General features: G+C 44.1%; 1 protein-coding gene across 1 annotated transcript in view; it reads right to left on the reverse strand.

Moving 5' to 3' along the window:
- Positions 1–25974, reverse strand: part of abca1b (ATP binding cassette subfamily A member 1b) — a 41903-nt gene that overhangs the window by 10103 nt on the left and 5826 nt on the right. The window contains exons 4-29 of the mRNA XM_087846951.1: positions 20054–20195; positions 18404–18522; positions 12570–12691; positions 11768–11971; positions 10448–10537; positions 7045–7285; positions 6586–6725; positions 6373–6489; positions 6042–6236; positions 5751–5956; positions 4296–4472; positions 3986–4208; positions 3625–3846; positions 3341–3545; positions 2996–3109; positions 2684–2858; positions 2467–2598; positions 2092–2369; positions 1792–2012; positions 1454–1529; positions 1124–1374; positions 962–1013; positions 762–884; positions 407–555; positions 194–318; positions 9–107 (exon numbers count right to left, since the gene is read on the reverse strand). Coding sequence (XP_087703077.1) covers positions 9–107; positions 194–318; positions 407–555; positions 762–884; positions 962–1013; positions 1124–1374; positions 1454–1529; positions 1792–2012; positions 2092–2369; positions 2467–2598; positions 2684–2858; positions 2996–3109; positions 3341–3545; positions 3625–3846; positions 3986–4208; positions 4296–4472; positions 5751–5956; positions 6042–6236; positions 6373–6489; positions 6586–6725; positions 7045–7285; positions 10448–10537; positions 11768–11971; positions 12570–12691; positions 18404–18522; positions 20054–20195 — 4198 coding nt within the window. The remainder of the gene's footprint in view (positions 1–8; positions 108–193; positions 319–406; positions 556–761; positions 885–961; positions 1014–1123; positions 1375–1453; positions 1530–1791; positions 2013–2091; positions 2370–2466; positions 2599–2683; positions 2859–2995; positions 3110–3340; positions 3546–3624; positions 3847–3985; positions 4209–4295; positions 4473–5750; positions 5957–6041; positions 6237–6372; positions 6490–6585; positions 6726–7044; positions 7286–10447; positions 10538–11767; positions 11972–12569; positions 12692–18403; positions 18523–20053; positions 20196–25974) is intronic.

The raw sequence follows: 25974 nt of genomic DNA on the forward strand, positions 1-25974 counted from the left end.
TTTCTTACGGGATCGTGTATCCGTCCATGCAGCGAGTCCCAAATCCCGGAGCATTCAGCAGCGCATCTAAAAGCTTCTGCATGTTGGCATTTCCAGGAGCATCATCACTGAGAGGATGAAAAACACAACCACAGTCAGATCGCAGGAAATACCTCCGGATAACTCAGTGAGACAGTTCAGGGCAGTCATGGACCTGATGAAGGTCGCTTGTTCCTGGTACATCCACGGCTGCAGCTCCAAACTGGGATAAACTCCAAACGGCGGCACGATGAGACTGAAGACCAGAGCGATGCAGACGAACACGGCTGGGAGGACGATCTGAAACAGATTTTTTTTCCCGATGAGCCGCAGCAGGCCGGTTTGATCAGAAAGCAGCAGCGGGTTTTTATCGCTGGTGACGGCATACCTGAGCGAAGAAGCCCTTCCTGGAGCGCCGGGCATACAGAAACCGCTTCCACATCAGAGCCACAAACTGCTGCCTCCTCAGAGTCCAGCCTGTCACCTGATATGAGCCTTTACCATCAGTACAGTTCAGCCAGTCGGTTTCTTTGCACTCTGAGAGGAAACGAGGTCACATGATCAAATAAGAAAACTTGGAGAGTGCGCAGACAGGATGTTACAAACTTCTCATATTTGCACTCGTTACTTTGTACAGTTGGTGCTTTATTTTGAAATTCCAGAGTCTTTTGCGCCCCTGATATTTTATCTCATTGTAACTCTCTGTGAATAAATTTTGCTTTGCTGTGTGTTTTTTTTTGTACCTTGGTCTTCAGAATCATTGCAGTCATCAATGTCATCATCTGTTAACGGTCTCAAGCAGCTCTGAGGGTCTCCTCCACCGAAAGCATGAGTCCTCCTCCGCCTCTGAACAGGAAGTGTCCCGTCTAAACAAAAGAACTTGGAAATGTGATTTCAGGCTCTTATTTTGACATGTCACAGTCAGACATCACTCCTTCCTCACCTGAGGTCACTTCAGTGTCGACTCCGTTGTCTTCAGCCACTTTCAGAAAAATCTAAAGTGACATAAAGCATTAAAACTAATGTCATGCTTTTGTTTTCATGCTTCACAGTGATTCACTGAGAAGAATGCTTCACAAATCAGATTTACTCAAATGTGTCCCACCTCCTCCAGTGTGGTGTCCGACACTCCGTAGCTGGAAATGCCGAGGTCGGAAAGATTCGTGTCCAGATCTTTGAAGAGCTCCACGAAGGCTCCGTCTTTGGCAGCGCTGTATGGCAGGACATAGGTCAGCTCGTGTCCCAGGTCCTCCACCAGGCGGGCGTAGGGGACGTGACGCAGGATCAAGGCAGAAACCAGCGACACGTCCGGGGGTACAAAGGGGATATTGCAGATGGACGCCGCTGGGCCATTTTCTGAAGACGGAGTCACAAAACAAATCAGATCCACTGGACAGCGAACCAATCAAACGCTCTGTGGGAACAGAGAGCTCACCGATGGTAGCGGCCTCACTTTCATGTTCGCTGCCGAGTCCTGCGTCGCTGCTGCTGACCGAGCCGCACTCCTCCTCCTAAAACACAAATGGTTTTACTTTAAGTTATTGCTACTGCACAGGAAGAATTAATATTGCTAATTAATATTCCAAATGCTAAAGAAAAATACTATAAGGAGACAACTACACGGTAAAGCTAAAATACTGCAAAAATACTTTTCACTAACAGACAAACTGCTGAAAATTAATTAATTGTACTGGAATACAGTGTAAAGAAAGACCTATAAACTGCTGAAAACTGCAGAGCTAAGCATTACTAGTAAATAAATTCTACAGAGACCTTCTTGGTGAAGGAGACGGTGCTGGCTGAGTTCCTGCAGGAGCTGAGTGATGGCTCTGGGTTCTTCTTCACCAGCGTCAGGTAGTAGCCGGTCCCCAGCTGATTCTTCAGGTACAGAGATGAGCCCACGCAGCACAGCTTCCCGTGGCTGATGATGGCGATGCGGTCGCCGAGGATGTCCGCTTCGTCCATGTGGTGAGTGGACAGGATGATAGTCCGGCCTGAAAGGAGACCCAATGTTAAAAATCCAGTCAAAACGAAGAGAGTAGCTAAAATCTGACCAATCTGGGAGAACCTTACCCTGGCGGTACTTCAGCAACAAGTCCCAGATTCCTCTGCGGGCGTAAGGGTCCACGCCGGCTGTGGGCTCGTCCAGGATTACAACCTTTGACCCGCCGACGAAGGCCAGGGCCACGGAAAGCTTCCTCTGCATGCCCCCAGACAGAGTGCTGGTCCTGCAGTTGCGTTTGTGCGGCAGCCCTGTGTCCTGCAGGATCTGCTCGATCTCACCTTTCACGCGTTCCTCTGGCAGGCCTTTGAGCCGTGCGTAGAACCAGATGTGCTCCTCCACCGTGAGCCTGCAAAAGGTGCCACAACATGAGCAAGGTCACATAACAATCGAGGTAAAGACGGAGCGAAGACAGCATAACAAGCATGTTGAGGAAAAGCACTCACATGCTGAAGAGGACGTTGTGCTGTGGACAGACTCCCAGACTCTGCCTAATGGCGCTCAGCTCCGTCCGGATGTCTCTGCCCAGGATGTAGGCAGTGCCAGAGGTAGGTGGGAACAGGCCAGTAAGTATGGACCTGCAGGGAAAAGAGAGGAGGATGTTACCTGCACCAGGACCTGTGGCAGAATCTGTATCAGCAGTGTGGTGTGTCTGGCACTCACATGGTGGTGGTTTTTCCGGCTCCGTTGTGTCCCAGGAAGGAGGTGATTTGTCCCTCGTAGAAGCCGAGCGTCAGTCCATCCACCGCCAGCTTCTTACCATGACGGTAAACTTTCACCAGGTTCTCGATGTAGACTCCAGGCTCCAGATGAGCCGGCTCCTCCTCCATGCACACCGCTGCAGACATACAGACACATCTTACTGCACTGTTCAGGAAGTCTCTTTCACATTAAAAGCTCTGTTTAAAAATAAAGAGAACTCAGTTGTTGGTTTTTAGGAGGAAGTTCTGCAGCTTCGCAGCACAGCAATCTCACCTCCGGGGTTTCCTTTCCGATTCAGTGGGAGTTTGTTGGACTTTCCGTCCTTTTCTCCAATCCAATAGGATTTAGTGAAGGGGAAGTACCACGGCCGAGGGATCCCATACTGACCTGAGGAGCAGAACGAGCTTTATGGAGTCTTTGTTGTGTATCAGAGATTTTTCATGGTCAGTGTACAAACAGCCTGTGGACTGATCGATAGTTTGAAGAACTGGGGATGAGCTATTCAAAGGATGTGTTGATTATAACCGTTAATAATGTATAACTGACATTTACTTCTTGTAGCATGCTAAATAATGATGACTGCAGTTCAATAAACATATGAAGAAGAAAAGCTCTCACCTGGAAACACGGCTTCAAGGTACCAGGTCAGGACTCCGTACAGGAAGGAGTCAAAGTACATGATGATGATGGCGGTGCGGAGGCTGAAGTCATCCTCCTCCAGTGGGCTGGACACCAGGTTCTTCCACTGGATACCGACTCCCTGCTCCTCAAACAGGGCGAAGTACTCGCAGCCGAATCCGAACGCCACAGGGGACAGAAGGCTCTGCAGAGCGAGAGGTGGGCATGTGACTCGCCCCATCACATCACAACAACAAAATCGTGAAAAAGATGCGCAGCCTTACAGCGAAGACTTTCGTCCCGAAGCCGATGTACTCTTCCCAGGCGACGCAGAGCACGTATGGCAAGTAGAGGGTGAAGTAGATTATTCCTCCACAGGCGGCGGCGAGGTTGGCACGGGCAAATGCCGTGCTGAGCAGGAAGCACTGCATGATGGTCACCACAGCGAAAGACCCCAGGAAGAGGAATATGACGCCGGGGTCGCTGTAGGGTAGGAGGTTCCCCATCTGCACAGGAACCACGAGAAGAAGAGATGGGAAATTATTAATATTGCATTCTTGGAGATGTGTATGTGTGTGTGTGTGTGTGGATGCTCTGTTTTTCTAATGACACTGTTTTCTATGTATTTTGGTTTTTAGTCATCACCTTGAGCAGTAACACTAGCAGCCCGGCGCTGATGAGCAGAGGAATCAGGCTGCTGATGAACCAGCTGAACCACAGGATGCCGTTATCCAGACCCATGATCCTCATAGTCTCCTTCAGTCGAGCCTCCTTCTCATACACCACGCTCTTCAGGATGATGGCCACTGAGTACATCCAGGCAAGAGTCATGAAGAGCGGCATGGAGCGGCTCATCACCCGCAGGAAACTGAGACAGAGGACAGGAAGGACGGGGTTACAGACCGAGAGCGGCGAGGAGGGGACCAAACCTGGGAAATGATGTGAATAATCTCACATGTCATCTACGTAACACGGGTACGGCATCTGCTGGATGTAAACTCCCGTCTTCTCCTTGGTGCCCGTCACCGCTCTGATGATGCCTTGCTCAATAACGTCCTGAAGGTACGAGAACCCACCCCAGATGTAACGCATGTCCTCAAACGGGTCGGCACGAGGACCCGGGTCCCAGTATCTGAGAAGGAGGACAGAGTGCAGGAAGTGCTGCTAGTTAAACAGCAGGATGTGATAAAGAGCTACAGAATAGTACAAGACTGAGAGAAAGGTAATGCTCAAGCAAAGGAGCCAAGGCCATGACAATTTAGACCTCAAATGCATTATTTTGCATTGTAAGGTCTGTAACTTAAAAGTACATTAAAAAAAACTGTTGTTGTGAAAATGTAATTATTATAAGACAAATGTTAAGTGTTAAAATTTGCTCCAATGAATTTTAAAAAACAAACCTAAAACTCTGGTTTGCAGAGCATCAGCATTAGCACCGGATAACCTTTCACCCACATACTGTTTATGCTTTCTCTACAGTGTTGCCAGATACAGTTTTTACCTGTAGCTTACATCAGCGGTCTCCAACCCCCGGTCCGTGAGTCGTTTGGTACCGGGCCGCGAGAGGTGTGAAATGTATGGTTTTCAGGGTTTTTATCGGTTTTTAGCGTTATTTTGTTATCGTTTTTTTATTGTTGACTTGGTTTTCCTTGGTCTTCCTTTGTCTTTTCACGTGTGTTATGAATAAATCTTCTTTTTTTCGGTACCGGTACTAGTTTTATTTTGTTGTATTTATCCGCAACACGGATCCACGGTCTCACGGTCCCCAAAAGGTTGGGGACCGCTGGCTTACATCATTACAGTATAAACCAAAAAAAAAAAAATCTCAGATTTAATCAGCTTTAACGTCCGAACCTGAACCCCTGTATGAACTAATATAACTGAGATTTAAAGCTTCAGTCCCCACAGTGTTGGTGAGCATTCAGATCCAGGTCATCCTAATGCAGCTATGCAACAACACAAAACACTGAATCTCAGTCTTTATTTTCATTGAAGACTCACACAGTGCCTCAAGATGCACCATTAAATCAGCCATAAACCCGGTATGCCTACCAGAAACCCCAAAGTGAGCCCTGATAAAATGCACCTAGTAGCACCTCCAAATCTGACCGATTAAACCAGGTTTAAAGTTTTTTGGGAGGGGTTCTCTTTGAAGGTTTGTTTTCCAGGTTCCTTTGTAGCCTAATTTTGGTTTTCATGAGTCTGAATGCTTAGAGACAATAAAATCAGTTTCTTTTGCCCTGAAATTAAATGTTTTACATTACGGGGATGTCCTGGCTGTTACTGACTGAGAGGCGAGTCCTCACACGGACCGTGTACAAACCCACCTCTAAACTATTTGTGCTGGCTTTACTGGAGCAAATTCTGGAATTTAGGACACTTTTATCTGCCTGTGTGTGTGGCTCCTTACGCGTCTTTGATCTTATTGGTCCGCTCCACGTTGTCGATGTCCATTCTGATCTTGTAGTTGAGTTTGGGAGGTAGCTCTGTGGCGTTGGAAGGGACATCCAGAAACACAATCCCTGCCCAGAACTTCCTGTCTTCCAGTAGCTTCATGGACACGTTCACCATTCTCTCCTCGTTGGAGACCGGCTCCAGTTTGTCCAGGTTCACACACTTAAAATACACACAGACACAGATCAGGTCATGTGATCTGTGGACACCAACTACAGCCAGTTGCCCTGCATGCTTGGATACTGACCTCCATGAAGTGGGAGATGCTCATGATGGCCTGATCGGTCTCGTTGAACACATCCCTCCAGGTGAGGGTGCTGCCTGGTGGCTGCTGGTTATCTGCCTGCTTGGACAGGAAGTTGGAGATGTCCTCTACGGTCCAGTCCGTGTCAGCAAGCTGAGCGCGGAAGACTCTGGCGGTGATGTTGTTCTTTAGCAGAGTCTGAATGAAAGATAGGAAGGACAGAAGAAAGGAAAAAATGAAAAGGTATGAGAACATTTTGTCTAAAATAAAGCAGATGAGTTAGAAAGACATCGATGATGAAGAACACGTGAGGTGGTGGGCGGAGCCTGCTTACCCTGATCACGTTCATCTGCTCGCTGTTCTCCATGAAGTCCCAGACTTTGGGTCTTATCTCCTCCCACATCCCCCCCAGCTCCCTGAACACACCGAGCTCCTGGAAGGTCCGATTCACCTAAACACACCACAGAGACTTTTTACCCTGGGTTACTAGCTAAAGGTGACCAATCAGTTGCAGTCTGGAGCTTTTGCACAGGAAGTGACATCATACCTCGTGGATGATTTTCTGCGTGGCGGGCGTGTGGGGGGTGTACAGGAGCTTCCCTAACAGCAGGGGCTTCAGGGCCTGCCAGATCATCCTGGACATGGGGTTTGAGTCCATGTTCTTCACCAGGCTGTTACAGTACGGAGCTACAACACACACGTGATGGAGGTTACCACATACATGTAGCAGGCGTGTTTCAGGAATCACGATAACACAAAGAAAAATAAATACAGAAGTATCATAGTCTGACTTTAAAAGCACCGAGAGTGTTTGAAGTGGACATAATAGCTCATGTCCACCTCAGTGTTTTTATTCTTGGACTCGGACATATATCTGTTCACAGGAGGCTGTTATATAGCAGGATTTTAGTTTCTCTGACATGGGCTGTATTAGCTGAATGTTTGTCTACTGAATACAAAAGCTTCATTGGGGTTGGAAGGTCCGAGGATGACCCCGAGGACTCACTGGAGGAGTTGTCGTAGAGCGACGCCGACTCGTCCTCGCTGCTGTTGTAGTTTCCGAACAGAGCCTTGTAGTTGCTGTCTTCGTACCAGTTGAGGGATTTGATCTGCAGGCCGCCACCTTCAGGGTGACCACACACGATCCGGGAGACGGCCTGGTACATGGTGCTGGGCGACGACGTGGCGTTCTGCGTCAGGAAGACTATCTCGTTCCTCAGATCGATCCAGCTCTTCATACTGGCCAACTGTAGACCCAAGACAGAAGATACTGGTCAGACTGGTCGAGGGAGACTCGACTGATAGCTGAAGCTGGATCACGCGACCCTGAACCCTCCCTTAATTTACGCTGCTATATGCTCAAGGAGATGGGAGACTTCCCATCATGCACTGAGCATCCACTTCCCTCTTCAAAATGTTACATTTTGTCTGCACTTGACTGTAGCTTTTGTTTTGCCCTGTCTATCTACACTCTCATCTCTGTTCCTTCACCCCTCAGGTCAAGGCAGATGCTCCTCCCTGACCCAATGTTTGGGTTCTGTCTCTGTTGTTATGAACCAGCGCTAGATTTACATAAAAATTCTAAATTAAAATATATAAACATGTAATAAATGAAAAATATCAAAGTTAAGGCTCAAGTGGAAAACAATGCGTAATTAAAAATGAAATAAACTTTTAAAAGAGTCTGAACTCAGGAATTCGAGACATTTGCAGAAGGTTAAAAACTGAACATGCTAAAAATGGATCACAGAATGAAGCTGAACTCTCCCCTAGCTAAAAACTGCTGACAGTAAACTCATGTCTGGCTGCGCTTCCTGTTGAAGCTCAGACTAATTTTATACATATCATAACAAAAGTGTTGTAACAAAGCAAAAGTTCAGATGCAAAGAGCTGAGCCAGTTAATGTAACAAAAACAAAAAAAAAAAAAGGTTTAAGGTCCACATGCTTAATTTGAAGTAGCTTTTAAAAGTCTCACAGTTGTAACCAAAATATCTGATAACTCATTAGCAGTTTGGTTTTCTGCTCACAGATTAATCATTCGGTCCTTAAACCACGTCATGATTTATCCGTCTGCTCAGTCTCTAAAAATATCTCATTTAAAGGAGAATAAACCAAACAGATTTACAGATCTGAGCATCAACTTTTGCTTGTTTGACTCAAAATCTTTCCAGTTCTGCTATTTCACCTGTTTTTGGTAATTAGGTCCTTTTAAGCTCACAGATGTTCCCCAGGTGTGTCACAAAATAGGAACCAGAAAGAGCACATTCTTCTGTAACAACGTGATTTTCTTCTAATTTGACGGGAACACCACAGGAGTTTTGGTGCCTGCTGGCAGAATCTAAATATCAGCATTAAAAAAGTACCAATAGAGGAAAGGTAAAAGGAGCTTCAGATGTTATTATTTTTATTGCCTCAGGAGGAAGGAACCTCAAAGAGGAAGAGCCGCAGGTTACTTTAGGTCAGCGGCATCAGCAGAAGTGAAACTGCTGCAGCTCCAATCTGAGGAAAAGGGTAGTTATTGTCCCAAACATGTCCTCAATATGTCTACAGTTTTGTCCCAGTATTTCTTCAGTTTGTCCCCACCACCTCTTCAATATTTATCCGGATTATCTGCAAAAGTTTGAGTACTATGTGTCGAGTATCTCTAAAGTTTGTTTCCAGTATTTCTACGCTGGGTTTCCCGTTTTTGTCCTCAGCATGTTTATTGTTTCTCTACTGTCCCCAGCCTTTGTTGTCAGTGCTTCTATAGTGTGTCCCCTGGGCTCTGGGAAATTCAGACAGGCATGTTTTACTATTCATGTTAAAGCTGTTCAAGTTATTGTTGAAAGCACTCTTTTATGAACTGATTAAACAAATAAATATATTAACCAGGCAGTAAAATAAGGACAAATTTATTGTCGCCATATCATCAGATCAACATATCGCCTTTAAACCTCACAGCTGAGACGCTTGAAAGTAGGTCAGGTTTTGACAGCGTGGGCGTGTAAACTACGTGTTTACCTGTATGTGTTTTTCATATGACTGGGATCCTATCAAACAGATGGAACTCCAGATGTTTGAATAAAGTTATTTTAAACTGGGAGTTTTTCACAGAAAATGTAAAATGGGTTTTGTTCTAATGGTCCCATCACAGCTGAGTGTCTGAGTGTCTTCATCACATGATTTTTAATGCAGTGCTGGGAAAACACTTCCTCTCTGACCATGAGAACAAAGCAGAACGAAGGAGATAAGATTGTTAAAGTTATTTAGCTGTTCGGGTTTTTTTTTTTTTTTTTTTAACTAAATGTTGTAATTTCCTGGATTGCCAGTTCAATAATGCCCATCTTAAATCCCTTTTTCACAGGATCACACTCGTCCTGTCCCTGACTCAGCGCCTGCACAAACCAAACAAAACACTCTGTCACATGTTTTCACTTTAGCCCACAGAGCGATTGTGTGTACTGTGTGTTTTAAAGTGTGTGATAACCTCGGGGCAAAAAACAACAATCTGGGGAAGTCTAACTGAACTTTACTCTGATTATCAAACTGTTCACGCCAACCACAGTCTCCCACTCAAACTTTATTTCCAGTCTATTCCCACTGTAATCCCAGGCTGGAGGCTCTGCAGAGCTGCAGATGTGTCGCAAACCACTTTCTGCCGCACAATGCAGCTTTCAGAGCCCCCTCAGTGTCTCTGTGACCTCTAACATGGTCACTAAAGGCTGCATGCAGCCATCTGCGGTCTTCAGCGTCTCAGCAGGACGTAGACGGACGCTGAGTGTTTGCTGTTTGTTTGGACTCGTGCTTTCTCCTCCTGAGGCGGCTGTGAAGTGAAAACCCACTGAGACATTTGAGTCTTTGTTCAGCTGGGAACTCGTCTGTCTCTGCTGCAGGGAAACTGCTTTTATCTGGACACAAAGACTCGCAGAGACACTCGGAGCTGCCAAGTAAACCCAGTGGCCCCTGATGGTGCTGACGTGGCCCGGAAGACTCGATTGGGGGACGCGCATGTCCAGTAAAACGCTGACTGTGATATTTTGTGCCCTGATCTTTGTTCGTGAGACAAACACCATCATTAAAAACACATGATGAAAAGACACAAAGAAAAACTGACTGATGATCTTTGCATCAGCCTGAATCAAGCATCAGCCATAAGGGATGAAAAGTTAAGCTAAAGCTCCAGTTCCTCTAATGTCCACCAGAGGCTCCAGCAGTGAGCCAGTCCCCAAAGAGGCCAATTTAAAGCAAAAATAAACACCTTCAGAGCCTGATACAAAAGGGGAGTGGCCTCTTTGACTGACAGGTGGTTTAAGCTGCTAGCTTATGCTAAGCTAAACCTCAGTGTCTGAACTGGACCTGTGAACCAATAACACGGCTGCTGAGATATTAATCGTGCTAATAAAGGTCTGAGCTCCTGCTGATGACTTACCTCAACTGCCAGTGAACCCAGACTATCCAGCAGGTTGTCGGTTGCCCTGGCGACCTGTTGGACGGCCTCGGGGTCAGCCCTGACGTCCCTCTGAAAGACACAAAGAGACATTTTCAGTTTCAGCTCAACCTTGGCTGAAATAAATAATAACCCACTCATCTATCTTCAGTTTAGTTATTTCAGTGCATTTTTATTTTTACGTTTCACAGTCAGATGAGACAGAGACCTTCCCAGCAGTGTTGAAAGATACTGACTGATGACATAAGTCATCATATGAACGTTCTCTGGACCCTGAAAACAGAGAGATTTAGCACTCGTTCAGCAAACTGAACTCTTTAGGTGTTCTGCACTTCTAGCAGATCACCTGAACTCTGCTCGCTGTTGTTTATTTTTGGCTCATATTTGTGACGATTTCACTTCTCTGTCTCTGAGTATCTAACATTTCTTTGCTTTCGTGTTGTCCACTTTTCTCCGAACGTTGTCATTTGTCTGATTTTTAATCAAGTTTTAAAAGTTGCTGTGTCATAACTGGAGATAAATGCACGGCAATAATGGGTGTGGGAGATTTCCCCCTAAAATCTGGCTTTTAAGTCTAGTTCACTCTGTTTAAGATTCCTATAACTGATAACTAGCCAAACACCTATGACTTCTCTGAGACGAGGCTGCTGGATTTTCACGGACTTCGTTCTGTGCTGCTGTGGAAACTCGCACGGTTTCAGCTTCGCAGTCACTCGAAGCGCTCGTAGATTTCTGCACACAAAAGAGGCTGAGGCCTCTTGTGACATACGGCTGCATTGAATCCTTCAAACTCTTTAAAACTGGTCTCCGGGCTACGAAAACTGAGACTGTAAAGAGCCGGGACAGGCCGAGGCACGCCTCCTCCCACACACACACATTTAATATGCTGAGGACACGCCACCAGCACACCTTTGCTGTGTCACCTGAGCGGGGGGGGGAAGAAAGGAAAAAATGCCTTTGGACTATTCCAGTGTAAAATTCACGTTCTCAGACAAGTTTGTTATTTCAAGTATGTTAGAGGCAGCCTGAAAGACACACCTGCAGGCAGAACTCTGGGCTAAAAAGTGCTCAGTGTGCCAGTTCAAGTGTTTGACATCTATAAGGAACTTTATATCTGAGAAAGTATTTAACAGAAAAGAAGACAAGTCAAGATTTGAAATGTGTTCATACAGGATAAGCTGAAACGCTGCAGGAAGTGGTTTCACACTGGGAGAAAAAGTTTCTAAAAGTTTCAGGATGAAAAACCTGCTTTTAATGAGCAAAACATGAATCATATCAGTGGATTAGCAGGGCCGTATTTACCCGGATGGGTTTGAGGAAGTCCAAGTTGTCCAGAAAGTGCTCCTCGGCGTGGTTGAGCCAGGCGGGCGGAGCCTGGCAGATCTTTTCTTGAACCATCGCTGACACCTGTTTGTCCGAGATCGTCACAAATTCCTTCAGGCTCTGCTTGCCCCCCTTCCTGGGACACATGTCCCTCAGGTGGACCCCGAACCCCCCGAGGAGGACCTGAGACAGAAACAGAGGCCAAAGAGGGATTTCTTTATCTTCAGGTTTCGCTTCATATAGTCTGACTAATATTCTGAAATTAGTTTCAATCATTGTGTTTATTTCATGTTTTACTGTGTAACACGTACTCCAACATTTCAGTCTTTTATTCCATATACTCTGCAGATTTTCTGCAAGTCAGCAAATTCTATTTCAAGTGTTTAATCATTCACAAACTTTTCCTCCTTATTTTTTTTCCACCTCTCCACTTAATTCATATTTGCTTTTTCTTTCTTGTGTGCTGTACACCTGTTCACAATATTCCAGCTTTTATTGCATATTTTTTATTTATTTATTTTATTTAGTCTAACACTTTCTTCTTCTTTTACTCCATACTGTGTTGTGTTTCTGTGCATTTTATATATATTTTTAATTTTACCTATATTTTCAGACTTTCATCTGATATCTGTCAACGTTTTTATCTCGTATACTGTGGATGGTTTTACTCTACACTGTTAGTTTTCTCATGAATGAAAGTCGGAGTAAAATTCCTCCAGCTGCCCGTATCCATGTAGGGCTCACAGGGGTCAGACTGAGCATGTGCAGAATGCCTCCTCACCTTCTGCAGGTTTATGTCGGCCTCCGTGATCTGCTGGACGCTGTGTTCGGAGAAGGAGGCGTTCCTCAACAGAAAACTCGACAGAGTCTCATTGTCTCGCAGGAAATGCTTCAACTTGAAGCCTGTGGGAGAAAAAACAAAAACAGACAAAACAGAGCAGGTCAGAGAAACCTGACTCCTCCTTCTCCTCCTCCAGTAAATCAGAGGGTTTTGTCTTTTAAATGTGAACGTATTTGTGGCCACAAAGCAATTGTGTAATTTTTTTACAGAGGAGGGGGTGAAGCAGTTCCCCCAGCACATTTTTAAAATGACATCTCTGCTTTTGGTTTGACTAAAATCCGTCCAAGCTGAGAACGAGACAGGCTGATAAAACATTGGTTTCATTCAAGCTTTTAGGCCTCTCAGGTGACACACCACTGACTCGTGATTGGTGCAGGAGAAAGACTAACAGGTAACAGTCAGGCCATTAAACAGAGACCTTCCTCTATGTTCTTATGACATTGGTAAGTAAACTGTGAGGAATCCCTGAAAAACAAAATCCCTCAAACACCCCAAAAAACTGCGATGAGATAAATTCAATTGCACAAAAACACAGATCTGAGATTAAAATAAAGAAAAAAAAAACAAAAAACAGGTGTGACTGTTGGTAACAGAGCCGACTGCTACAGCAATAGAAACCTTTGTTGACAGATATTTGAACTATGAATAATCCCGGGAGATTGAGAGGTTTTATGTGTTTGGATTTGGACGGCTGGAGTGATTGTTAATGGTCCGATTTTCTATTTTAATCTGATGTCAGTTTGAATCTGAAAGTCAGATAGAAATCAATTTAGTGAAGGTACAGATGCTATAACTGCAGCCTGAGGAGGCGTTCGGACCATATTTGGGCTTGTCGGGGACACGTCCGTACCCGAGCGGCTGCAAGTGGGCCTTACGTTCAGTCTTTGCTACGTCATCGCTGCTCTTCGTTCGACCTGCGTGCCCACACACGCCTGCAGCTCAAACTTTCCACTCAGCTCCATCACAGCAGCTGGATGCACTTTTGCATGAAGCCCCCGCACGCATACATGTCCACCCCTCCCTGTCCTTTCTTCTTCTTCTGCAGGTTTGAACAGGCAGCTGCAACGAAGGCTGAGAGGAGCTTCTCTTGTCATTCATTTGAAACAAACAGGAAGCTAACGTGTGAAGCTTCTCTGCCTGTGTTGCTTCACTCTTTCAAAACGTGGAGATTTAAGATGACGGATCATCCAAGATTACAGTCGTTGCCGTGTTGCTGTCCTCCTGCCTCCAGCCTGCTGAACATCAGCAAACCACAGAAATGTATCGATCGATTGGTTTTATTTGCAGCTTTATGGACATCCATGAAGAAACGCTCTAACTGGTAAAATGCGGCTGCTGATCCATCAGCCAGCTTCCATCAGAAACCCTAAAATTCAATAAAAGCATCATCAAGCTTCCTCAGAAGCTTTTATCCTCCAGATTAGAACGACGTCACCGTTATTAATCGGCTCCTTCATCACTCTGTTTATCAGCAGGAGAGCATCAAACTGAGGCTTTTTATCCCTCTTCTGCTGCATTTTCCTGTTTCACTTCTTATTTTCCAAGATGTGATCTGTATTTTCATACATCCAATTAATATTTTTACCCTTCTATTCACAGACTTTATAAAACATGGACAAAGCCATTGTGCTGTCACACAATTGTTACCTTAGCTCACTCAAAGTGACTTAACATTAGTAGCTTGGCTCGTGCCGTGTTGGTTCTTTATATTCATATTTTATTACAGGTTTGTCACAAACGACCATATTTGGACCGGACAGTACAGGTACTTCCGGCTGCTTCCTTATTTTCCCCAGAGGATGCCATGGATGGATCTGCACATCTGCTTTCCCACAGATTTTACGCCTGATGCCCTTCCTGACGCAAACCTCCCACTTATCTGGGCTTGGGACTGACACTAGGAGTACGCTGGGTTGTGACAGCCCACACAATTTTCTTTACATTTTCTTTTAGTTCAGTTTTCGTGTGACAGCTTATTGTTTTCACTAAATGCACTTTGTCTTTGCACTTATGTCACGTAGCACAACTTTTTGGTTTACAAGCTTCGGTAAGCCTGGACGATCTACCATTTATCTATTTAAATTTTCCACTTTTCATTCAATGTTTGCAGACTTCAGCATGTTCAGCTAAAATACAGAGATCATATTTATGATTTATGTGATTTTGTTGTGAAAGAAATTATTTAAAATCAGCAGCCGTCACTCCTCAGCCTCAATCTGATTTCAGTGCCAGCCCAGATCAGCTACTCGCTTCACTTCCTGCTCGAGCAGGAGGAACCCTGAACAGATCAAGTTCAGGCAGGACCGCCGTAAAAGCAAGGAAGTATCATATGTTCTCTGATCCGTCTCTAATAAATCAATTGATGATTAATTTTCCTGTTTCAGCTCGAAGGCGACAATCATGTGGTGTTCATCTGCGCTGAGCGGAGGTATAGAGGCTCTTTGGGGACAAAAAGCGTTGTGACGGGTTAGTGACGGGTCAGAGGACGGGTCCAGCTGTCTGACATCAGCAGCTCGCAGTGATGTGATTGGTCAAATGAGAAGCAGTTTCCAGCAGAGAAGCCCGTCTGCTTCAATCACAACTTGCTATCATTAAACCGCCACACCACCACGTTCCAGTACCACATTAAAAAACTGGTTCTTGTCTGCCGCTCATCATGTTTGAACTTTTTGATAGTGTTTCAGAAACTAAAGATGTTCAAAGAGTCCTCCACTTTCATGACTTCAAGATCGCCGGATGGGTTTTAATCCACAGAGGAACTAACAGTCAGCTGCTAAACTGTACAGTAATGGTTATGTGAGATGCCTGCAGCGACCCAATCCAGGTTCAGGTCTGATGTGGACCCCCTTTAAGGCACTCTGAATTGCACGTTTGTACAGCTGCAGGGACACATCTGAACTCAGTGACGCTCTGCGGGATGGCGCCGAGCCGAGCAGCAGAAAACCCAACACGACATGGCGTCGCGAACATGCATGATACACACTGACCCTGTCAGTCCACCTGCAGGGGAGGGGCCACAGGGCCAGCCAATCAGAATCGGCTCCTGCTGCCACCCTTCTACCCCCCTCAGCAGAGTCAGAAGAGAGTTGTGCTAATATCAGAAAACTGCGTGTGGAGTGACGGCTCGCGATCAGATGACAACCGAAAGACAAAATCCACAACAGAGAGAAAACAACACAAAGTGGAAAAAAATCAAACACGAAGAGGGAACAATCTAATAGAAAGATGCAATAACTGAATACAAAGAAACAAAAACAATCACATAAAAATAAAAAAAGGACACAAAGTGGCAAATAAATAACCCATAGAACCATAGAAAAAAAATAACACAAACAGACACAAATCACAAACATGAAGAGGCAAAAACAAGATAAAAAGAAACAAAAACCAATAAGACACAAAACCACAAAAACAAAATCCAACACAGAGACAAAAACCAACTACAGAGAGCCAAAAACAACATAAACAGCCGAAAAAAAAATACAAAGAGAAGAAAACCAACACGAGACAAAGACAGGACACAAAATGACAAAAAAAAAACTACAAATAAATAAACCAGAGACAAAAAAAACATGTCATACAAAACAAACCAAAACATAAGACCAAAAACAACAAAACAAAACAACAAACCCAGCATAATGAGGCAAAAAACAACCACAGACAAATAAAAACACCACAAAAACAAAGACAAAAAACACAAAGAGGAAGAAATCAAACAGTAAGAGGCAAAAACTGGATACAAAGAAACAAAATATCATACAGAGACAAAAAGCAACTAGAAAAGAGACAAAAACAGACAAAAAGACAACGAATTAAACATGAAGAGACAAAAACCAGGACACAAACACAGACAAACAAAAACAACACAAAGTGACAAAACAAACTATAAAAACCACCAGAAACAAACAAACAAACAAAGGAAAAACTTTCAGTGTGTTTCAGTGTGCGGTCTTTGGTCTTAACGCCTCGATGTGAAAGTTGGAGGTCTTGGCTCATTTGAAGCTTGATAATTAACTGATTAGCTTTCTATGCTTGCTTTAGATTTAAAACTGACATGAAAATTGTCTGTCAGATGAAAATCTGTTTTATTGGTGCTGAATAAACCGTTAAAGGTCGCTTGCTGCAGAGAAACATTTGCATTTTCGCAAATCTGTTTCTAAGGCCTCGGGCTATGAAGTTTCCTGAGAACTGCTGAATCCTGGTTGCTGCCCTCTAACCAGGTGAGCTCACCTGGAAGGTAAGCAGGTAAACCTGCTGCGGCGTGTCATGCCGCCCCCTCATCACACCATCGCTCCACCTGACCAATAAAACTGCTTCATTTATTAACAGATTAGAGGGAATAAAGAGCAGAAACGTGCTGATGCTCAATCAACAGGGAGGAGAAGCAAGAGAGCCGGCAGGTCGGTGCAGGTAGGGAAAACAAACGCCCCCCACAGAGAGTCAAAGCTGCAAATTAACGCACAAAAGAGAGAAATTCTTTTTGTTCAGCGAGCCTGAAAACTCCTGCGGCAGAGAGAGGACGCCTAAAAACCTGCTGACCTTTGAGAGGCTCTGCAAAGACTCGCTAGCTGTTAGGTTCCTTCAGCGAGCTGATCTCAGAGATGATTTATTGACGAAGGTGGCATTCAAAAAAGAGCCTGCCCACAGTCATGACTCACAGGTTTATGAATTAAACTGTAGGATTAGTCAAGGCATTCTCTCCAAACATTAACCTCTGGGGCTAAAAAATAAAAGCTAAGGCTCCAGTTTCAAAAGCTGTAGTTCCTCTAACGTCCACTCGAGGCTCCAGCAGTTTTTTAATTTTTAGACAATTATCCGACCAATATTATGGCTGCTGTTAGCTTAATTGTATGAATACGGCGTCCAAGTTGTCTGTTAACTGTTTGTGTCCTACTGTACAGTCTATAGGTGAAGCTTGCTAACCAATGTAGCCAGCATTAGGTGAGAACTTCAGTCCATCTTCTCCTCTAACATGGTAACCTGGGGTTAAGGAATTCATCAGGTGCGTCTTAAAAGTCTGAAAAGACCAAGTCCTATAGCTGCCATAAAATCAGCACAAGAAATGTTTAAACCTTTGCCTCCAGCTTCCATGTTTTGCACGAGGAACTGTTCTCACAGAAATATGGAAGATGGGTGTTATGTGGCTGGTTTCCGAGGCTCTCATCTGACCCGAAGTCTCAGTCAGTTTAACTTCTTAACACCAATCAGGGCCCAGGTGACCAGTTTTAGGGTTCTGCTGGTTTTTTTACAACATTACTTTTCAAAATAAGTGCATGCATTTTGGCCTTTAGGTTCCTCTGTTAAAGGAATGGCGATAAAACCTTCACATTTAGGCACTGGCTGGATGTTAAAAGAAAATGTTCTACTTCTTTTAAATTCTGCATTTGTTCTGTTATACAGTTTTAAAATAATAATAATGAATATTATTACTATAGTCATGTTGACACATTAAGATTTTACTTTTCTTATCCAAAAGCTCCTTTTTTTAAAATCTTTGTTGCCGTGTGCAGGTTGTTAAGATTAAAACAAGAACATGTGTATAAATACACCTCATAGCTGGAACTTTCACCATTTAAACACGCTTTGAGTTTTTATCTACAGTGTATTTCTTATTTTGTGATGACGTGCATATCAGCCGTAAGGCTGATATGTCTGCTATCACTCCAACCCACACTGATGCTCAGATTAGCGAAATCAAACAAAGTCAAACTGCATCGCTAACCCTGATCTGAGCTCATCCCCACACAGTGAGGGTTGCGTTTCGCATGTCATACCTGAGCGGCTGGACTGCAGCACCTGCAGGGCTTGAGCCAGCTCCTTGAAGCCCTCGAGGTTTTTATCATTCTGACTGTACAGGAGGATCTTCTTGGCGTCCGAGAAAAGGCGAGAAATTCTGCAAAATAAAAGTAAAACATCAAACGTGAGCGACAAAGGAGCTCTTAGCATGCATACAAACACAGAGGGAAAGACCCGGCACATGCCAGCTTACAGTGAAAACAACAAACAGGTTAAAATGACACATTTCTGTTGACACTCAAAACAGTTAAAGTGTTAGTTTGTATGGAAGCAGTGACTAACTAAACTCCAGAGTTTAAGGTTTACATTCGCCTAACAAGCAAAAGATCCCCCGGTTTGATCACAGATCCAGTCTGCTGCTGAAGTGACCACCTTCTGAATAAGGGATCAGCCAAAAGTAAGTTCTAGATAAAAAAATAGTAGATATCTAAGGATACTACTTCAGTCCACAGGTTCAAAAGCTAACCTTCTTACACTGACTGTCTGCAGACAGAAAAGGGAGGAAGGTGTCAGCAGATGGTGCCATTTAAAATATGTGAAGTGAAACAGTGGAAAAAGGTTCAAAATTAAACTCTACAGGAAGTTTAAGTGTCACTTTAAAACAAGTAAAGAAACATGAAGTATTAAAGTGAAAAAGCTCAGATAAGTAATTTATATCGTAGTTTTAAGTCTTAAAAGTAGTTGATGTTTATGTGTCACAACATCTGAGAGTTATTGAGCTTCTGGCTCCTTAGGAGAATGAAAAAGTAGCAGGAATTTGATAAGCAACCAATAAGATTAAAGATTTGAGGCCTCAGTCACACAGGCCTAGAGACCAGCGAACCTCCAGCGACCTGTGGGTGATATTGGCTCACAAAGAAGATGTTGCACCAGAAACCTCTTTATGATCGATCTGGTCACCAGCAGATTCCCACGGTACACCACAGGTTGGATGAAAGATGCCGGTTAGTCTGCAAACGCTCGCCCACTAACCACAGAGTGGTGGTGAAAGTCAAAAACATACGACACAAACCAGAAAAAAAACAATGTTCGCCTTCAAAGTAAAAGCGACTCCTTATTGCTGAAACCAACACATTTCAAAAGGCCGCAGCTTTTACTTTGAAGGTCACTGTTCCAGTACCGCTTAACGAGCAGCTCCCGAGTGTAAACTAATAGCGAAAAAAGCGACCACAAAATCAGCTGATGTGTGTGATGTAATCAGTCATGATGAACCCTTACTGAATTTGGGTTTAGGCCATGAAAACAGCTGAAGCGTCAGCTTATACACAAACACTGAGAGCAGATGACCTCCCGGTGTTGGTTAGAGGTAAAAGCAGCTGAATTCAGTTTTGTCTGTTAATGTGTGAGAGGAGGAAAGTTAAAGTGTATCAATAAAGATTCAGAAATAAAGTCACTGACAGCCTGTTTCAGCTCTACAGATGGCATTTATGTAAGAACTGAGCTGAGATTTCACTCTATATGTAAATGTAAATAACAAGAAATGAAAGAATGTGAGGTACTATCAGAATAAAATTCATTTTACTTAAAAATGTCTGCTGATTAGTAAAAGATGAAACCACAAGCACGCTTTAGCAGTTTAATAAAGATGAGAAGTTTTCAGAATAAAAGCCTCTTTTTTGGCCACTCACATTGAGTCGTTGAAGTTGCCGACGATGCCCGGAGACTCGCCCGGTGTCGGATGTCTGAAGCAGGGGTTGTTGGCATTGCAGAGGATTCCCTGAAGCCAGGGCAGCGTGCCGGCTGATGGCATCGCCTTGTTTGGAAAATGACCTGCAGACAGGAAATGAAAACAGGAAGTCACAAGAAAGTCGGAAGATCTTGCAGTAAAAGTGACAGGAAAGCTGTGACCAGCTCCAAACAGGCTCACGGGAGATATAGTGCACATTTTTAGGCGCCCTCCAACTCACCTCTGCACTGTAACATGAAGAGAATAAAGCCCCTGTGTTTTCCAATGTAAGATATGCAGGTTTTAAAGCCATAGATGTGGTTTTGCCTGTGTGCTGCGGTCAGATTTAATCTGAAAGATGTTCTTTATCTTTCTGGTCTGATGGAACAAAGTGTTCCCACGTTCACCTGGACTCAGAGGTGTCAGATAAGCTGCAATTGGTTTATTGTCGCCCGCAGTCGAGCATCAGCGGCACCCGCTGCAGGTTGAAGCCGAGGGCAGAGGCACGAGCGGGTTTACTTTGAGAGCAAAGACCTTTACCCCTTTCTCTCATTTAGCTTCACCGTGTCAGCTGTACGCGCAGAGAAGGCGCTGATATCAGGGAACCTTTAAGACTGCCAACTGGCCTCTTTTTAATCAAAACACAGATAAGATAAACGAGAGGCGCAGATTCACTTCACTCGACAGCAGAGTGAGGGCCACACAGGTGGAACAACAGCTTCAGGATGAGCTCAGGAGTGAAAAACTCCCACAGGCTCCAGACCAAAACACCAGAGCTTGACTTGTTAAACTGGGTGTAAAACACACACTGCAGCTTAAATCTGTTAACTGATAATGCTCATAAAACATGTTAATAAATGGCCTGTATTTGTATAGCGCTTTACTAGTCCCTAAGAACCCCAAAACGCTTTACACATCCAATCATCCACCCATTCACACACTGGTGATGGCAAGCTACATTGGGGCGCACTGACAGAGGCGAGACTGCCGGACACTGGCACCACCGGGCCCTCTGACCACCACCAGTGTGAAGTGTCTTGCCCAAAGACACAACGACCGAGACTGTCCAAGCCAGGGCTCGAACTGGCAACCTTTCAATTACAAGGCAAACTCCCAACTCTTCAGCCACAAGTGCCACAGAACAAATGATGAACTGTGTGCTGCTTAATCAATTAATAGCTCGAGCAAAAGCTCCACCCGCTCGGACCTCCCTCCTGGTGTTTGTCAGGTTCAGATTTACATCGTAAGCAGGTCCATATGCAGCGGTCTGCCAACAATCCTCAAAAACAGGCAGGTAAACATAAACATGCAGGTTTAGGCAAATATTTTAATAAACTTATCACTACTGGTTTCATCATGTCTGCTGCCCGTGACAGAGAAGTCATGTTCATACACATAGACAGGTCAGATTAAGATTTTTCCCACTGGGGCTGAAAAAGAAAAAATTAGAGGAAGAAAGAAAGCTGAGGTTATGTGGGTGTTATGGTTGGTAACCTACGCTAGCTCGCTATCAGTGACGTCTGAATCATAGCCATAAACAGCCTTTTACACACTGTAATGAAAATAGTTATACTCTAAAGATGGCGCTAGTCTAGGCACAGACAGACTAAAGGGATATCCTTCAGTCCTCCACCTGTCCCAGCAGCAGGTGGAGACTCTCTTGTCTGTGCCTTATTATGAAACAGAACTTCTGTTTCGTGCTGCCAACTCAAACATGTGGATCTACGCGCTGTGGCCTGACTCTGCTGTGATAACTGCGTCACACCATCCACATCATCACGTTGTTTTCTTTGCAGTTATATTCCAGCGTGGTTACACCTCAGTCAGCTGGCTGCTTTATTTAGTAATTTCACTTATCATGGCCCCTGAGGTGTTCAGAGTTTGCTGGAAGTTGGTAAAATAAACTCATTTGGACATACACACACACACACATATATATATACACACACATGCAGATGTACACTCATCCCCCCTCCAAACGCCTTCGACGCTTATTCCCTTCCGATGCCGATGGTGGATCAAGGAGACCAGCACTTATGCTGCAGGCCGGATGTACTGTCTACACTGGCTGTCTCTCACCCTTTACCCACCCCTGTTGCTTGTCATGTGTTTCTTTGGTGTATTAAGAGTTTTTTCATGTGCTCTTATGTGCAGAGGTGTTTTTTTCTGTTCTAAAACTGATCTCCCTGTTGGAGCTCAGTCTGGGGGGAGTTATTTTTTTCTCCTTATCTTTCCTCATGTGGTGCATTTTCTATTGTTATACCTCTCTGACCTGTCTTCCCCATGTGATGTTTTTGTGTAATGTATGTATGGTCGGGGGGTAAGACGGCGCCGCTATTGCGTGCAATAGGTCGGCAGCCTTAACATGAAATTTCCCACTCGTGGGACTAATAAAGGTATCTTATCTATCTTATTTGCTCAGGAGCACAGTTGAAGTATTTTCTTCCCAAAGCGCTTCTTTATCTGGTCACTGTGCAGCAGGTGAGTTTTTCAACAACGCCTTAACTCTTAAATCACCTGTGAGACTTGGCGATGCATTCAAGTACACCCCTGAAAGGTCAGAGGTTTTGGAGTAACACGTTGGCGTACAGATGTGATGCACCTCACCCGTAACAACTTCACTCAAGCGTGTTAACAACTGAATTTGAGAAAGAGCTGATATTTTTAAAAAGACACTTGACGAGTTGCTTTACGATGAAACATCCACACTTTGGTTTTACTCTTTAAATTTTAAACACCATCTAAACTTTTTTTAGATGCTGTAAACAGAGTCAACTGAAGTGAATAATGTGGAAAAACCTTAAAAAGAAGCCACAGATGAAGGAGACTGCCCTCACATGACTGATTCAGACTCGTTAAAGGTGATGTCAACAGCCACATTCTCTTTAGAAATTAATCTTAAAAAGTAATTTTATCCTGTTGACTCAATCACATCCATTATACTTCTGATGATGGCCGGCATGGTGGACAATCGCCTGAAAGAAAAGTGGGATCTACAGCTGAAAGCAGCTCAGCAGCTCTGAATATCTGCCACAAAAACAAACAGAAAAGTTTCCACAGAGCAAATGATGAACTGTGTGCAGCGGAGCTGTCGTGTCACGTCAAGTCACATTAATTTGTACTGCACGTTTAGCACGCGGTGTTGACCCAAAGAGCCCACACAGAGGGATTAACCATTATAAATTCGTCTCCATGAACATGTTCAAAGCTATGCTGGTGTGTAAAACTGGATATTAAAGGATCGAGCGGGCTCCAGCTCGTCTCTGATCCAGCGTGGCGAGTTTCAACACGTCCCTGCAGCTCACATGCTGCGTGAATCACTGCACAACTATTCTCATACAGCACGAGAAGTGAAAGTACTTCAAGTGCCCAGAGCTTCTGCTTTCACGGGGAAAGAGGAAGATGAGCAGCTTCCTGCTCCGTCTTCATCTCCTGATGTTGACGTTTGGCCCGAGTGAGGCAGAGAGGCGCTCCTCCTCTGAGATAATCGGTGAGGAATGAAAGCATTTCCTTTTGTTTCCTGTCAGGCAGGTTTCATTCATCCAGTAAAAAAGTATAGCCTGAAGCTTCTGATTCTTCATTTTCAGCCGCTGACACCGGATTATCTCAAGATCCCCTCAGTCATTTTAAACTTTGGCATTTTACACCCTATTTGAGTCGGTTTATGCCGACATGTGTTACACTTTAAAAGTTTAACTGCGTCGTTTTAAGGAGGAATTACCTGAGCTTCAACAGAGCGAGATGAAAAGACGGCTGAAGAGTCAATTACAGCAAATTGCTGTTATTAACTGTGACAAATTCCCAGTAAAATCACAGATATTCCCGGTGCAGTGATGCCAGATTTAATAGTAAAAAGTTAACACTTAAAAGCATTTCTTGATCAGGACAAGTTGCTTGAATGCCTTTACGGTAAAGATTTCACGGGGGTGGAATAACAATAGGTCTCTAAGGACAGCAGTGTGAAAAAACACTGGTATATTTCCACTGATACCACTAATTTCTCTTAAGCAATTTTAGGCTGTTCTTCCTTTGTTTTTCAATTGAACTGCTCAAAAAATGAGAAAAATTACTTTTTTTTCCCCTTCAAAGTCTCGGCATGAAAACACACGACAGGAAGTTGGGGTCGTCCCAGATCGTGACTTTATATCTCACAGGGTTCATTCGGGTTAAAATATGACTGTTGGCTGCACAATATCGTCTGCAGCTGCGGAAGAGTTTACCGATCAGTTGATGGGAAGAACGTGAACTGATCAATCGTGAAGTCTGTTTTTGAGGTCTGGACTGTTGGTCGGGTGACGTCAGCTTTCGCTGAGCGGACGTGTCAGTCAATGCTCAAAGTAAATGAACAAACAGATGGGTGGAAACATAATTAAGTTGCTGACATGTGACTAATAAATGGAGTTCCCAGCAGATGTTCAGTTTTTCTTCATTTTCACAGCGCTCGCCGGGCGAAAAGGCCTCACATCACACAACCATTCGCTATAGGTTTAAAGTGGACATTGGCTACTGAGTCACCGCTTCACGTCTTCATATTTTGCTTTCAAGGAGCAAAATCCAGTTTTTCTCTGGACATTTGCTGCTTTTTCACTCATTTTCAGTCCAGTTCTTATACCTGACCATTTTTAACCACTTAGCGTTAACAAATGAATCACTCAAACATAAAAATTCACCAAACTCAAGAGATGAACCGGTGTTGAATCTACACATAACAGAAAACTTAAAAAAGACCAATTTCCATCTGCAGTTCACTCCAGCTTCGAACACCTTTGATTCAAACTTGAGATCCTTTCCATGTGGAAGTAACCTGGAAAATGTTTTCCTGCTTTCTCTCTCTGTGAGATCACCATAACTTCCTGTCTGAGTCAGCGTCTTCTCTCCAACTTCTCCATGTCCTTCGTCATATTTCCTTTCAGGCTTGGCAAGATGTTCAAAACATCTGGTTTCAAACAGCTGATTTATTTATGCAACATCGAGGTCTGCGCTGAGACGGAAAAAGAAGACGCTGAAGTGAGGTTTAACCCTTTCGTGCAGTTTAGCACTCCTATCAGAACTTTTAGATTGTTGATGGATTACTGTGACCTTCACGACGTCTGATAATGAGCGATAAAGAGCAATAAAAAACAAGCTCCTCGTGATAAACAACACGGGGAGATTCATTTAGCACATGGAGCTTTAATTTGAAATCCTGCAGCAGTAAGCAATACTGCACTTCCTCCTGCTTCCAGAACCACTGTCAATCAATAACCTCGGGTAATGACAAATCAATCAGTGTGAAACTGATATCAGATGTTCCTAAAGGTGCAAGGGTCTGAAGAGAGATGATAACCAGCATAAGATATTCCAGCACTCATCTGGCCGCCCCTGGACCCTCCAGGAACACCTGAAAACAGGACTCCAGCTGGACTAGGCTGGAATGTATGTGCCTTCAGCCTGATCGCCTCTTGTGTGACCACCAATAACTGACACTCTCACTGCCACGCTGGGGGAGGAGACGGGATCAGAGTGCACAAATTAAGGTAGCTCTATCCCCCCCTCCATGATGATGCTGGGGTCAGAAACACACCTGTAACTTTGTTTTTAAAATATACATTTTTTAAAAAAGGATATAGATTTAGCTTTAATTCAGATAATAGTCAACAGGAGTCAGCTGAACATCACCCTGGCTCTGGGGTTTTTCATCATTCATTTCAAAGAGGGCAGAGCTTTGGGCAAGAACACACAAGTCTGTGTGTGACTTATCTGCACATTAATGTTCCCATTAATGAAACAGAAACGTGCATTCATTGATAAAAATCAGCACAACCCAACCCCCGCTACACTTATATATTATATTGTGTGATTTATATAATGGTGGTGCACGTCAAAGCAGGAACGTTCTACATT

Source organism: Neolamprologus brichardi, chromosome 2 (assembly GCF_056152115.1).
Source record: "Neolamprologus brichardi isolate AB-2024 chromosome 2, ASM5615211v1, whole genome shotgun sequence".
In the NCBI taxonomy this organism is placed as follows: Eukaryota; Metazoa; Chordata; class Actinopteri; order Cichliformes; family Cichlidae; genus Neolamprologus; species Neolamprologus brichardi.